At 38.5% G+C, this 1,297-nt stretch overlaps 1 protein-coding gene across 1 annotated transcript; it reads left to right on the top strand.

The window, feature by feature from the left end:
- Positions 1–629: 629 nt before the first annotated feature.
- On the top strand, positions 630–1,291 carry LOC111385520 (MFP1 attachment factor 1-like). Its single transcript, XM_023009916.1, has one exon. It carries the CDS (start codon positions 706–708, stop codon positions 1,264–1,266), a length of 561 nt encoding a protein of 186 aa, XP_022865684.1. The 5' UTR covers positions 630–705; the 3' UTR covers positions 1,267–1,291.
- The last annotated feature ends 6 nt before the right edge of the window (positions 1,292–1,297 follow it).

Genomic DNA, 1,297 nt, shown 5'->3' with positions numbered 1-1,297 from the left:
GGGTCAAATGGGGGCTAAACTTCAATCTCAATAACATTTAGTCAGCCGCGTAATTTTTTTTTGTCATTCTAGTCCATTTATTGGTAAAATTACTAATGTAATTAGATAAGATGTTTTAAAATCATAATCTACTTTTGGATTACATCCTTCTAAATCTATTAGGATTTAGGATCATTGTTAGATATTAGTGTAATTTAATTACTTTGTTCTTTAAGTTTTATAAGTTTGGTTATTATATATCATTTTTGTAGTTTAATATTATGAAAAAATAGGACAAGGTCTAAGTCTACAAAATAGTATAAATTATACCCAAAAATATGAAACATACTTTTGTCGTGACTCATTTGTGGAAGTGTTCGTTTGGGAGAGATTATTTGAAATGAAAAATAATATTTTCAAGAATGTATGATTTAAAAATAAGAAAAGTTTACGAATTCACATATAAAATTAATTTCAAATAAGTTGCAGCCAACTTCGTCCCCAAAATTGACTTTTGTTTATGAAATGGATTGTTCACCAAATGTTAAAATGTGTACCTTTGCTTTGAAGGTTAGATAAGTATGTGCCACTTCACACTACCAAATTTGGGCCATAAGATCAACTCCTCCTTGTAATATAACCCCAAAAATTGAATTTGATTCACTCAAAATTGATTGTAATAATCTCTTGAAAGACAATTTTACCCTCGTAAAACGAAAAAGAAACATGTCGGATAACATGGAATTTGAATCCCTAATTAAAAATTCAGAAACCCAAGAACCAACTCAACTAGGAGCTCCTCCGTCCGAAACCCTATCCTCCGCCGTAGCCAGCACCACCACAATGGTCGATACTGAACATGAAGAATCCCATTCGATCACTTCTGATCCGTCAAAGTATCCCAATGTTTCGTTCAGCATTTGGCCACCGAGGGAGCGCACACGGGACGCCGTGAAGAACCGTCTTATCGAGACCCTCTCCACACCCTCCATTTTGTCCAAGCGCTACGGCACCATGTCGGCTGAGGAAGCCGCGGAGGCAGCCAAGGTCATTGAGGAGGAAGCGTTCCAAGTAGCCGGGGCGACAGCCACCACCGAGGGTGATGGGATCGAGATTCTGCAGACCTACTCTAGGGAAATCAGCAAGAGAATGCTGGACACTATGAAAGCCAAATCTGGTGCTCAGAAGCCAGACACTGAAAACAAGGATCAGCCCAAGGAGGAAGATGCGGAGTCCACGGCTCCACCACAGAGTGAGAAAACTGAGGCCTCTGTTGATGATGACTAAGCTTGCATCATATGTGAGATTTTTTTTTTCC

The sequence above is a fragment of the Olea europaea genome, unplaced genomic scaffold (assembly GCF_002742605.1).
Source record: "Olea europaea var. sylvestris unplaced genomic scaffold, O_europaea_v1 scaffold31902, whole genome shotgun sequence".
Taxonomy (NCBI): Eukaryota; Viridiplantae; Streptophyta; class Magnoliopsida; order Lamiales; family Oleaceae; genus Olea; species Olea europaea.
The sequence above is the reverse complement of the archived record's forward strand: the minus strand, read 5'-3'. Positions and strand labels throughout refer to the sequence as shown.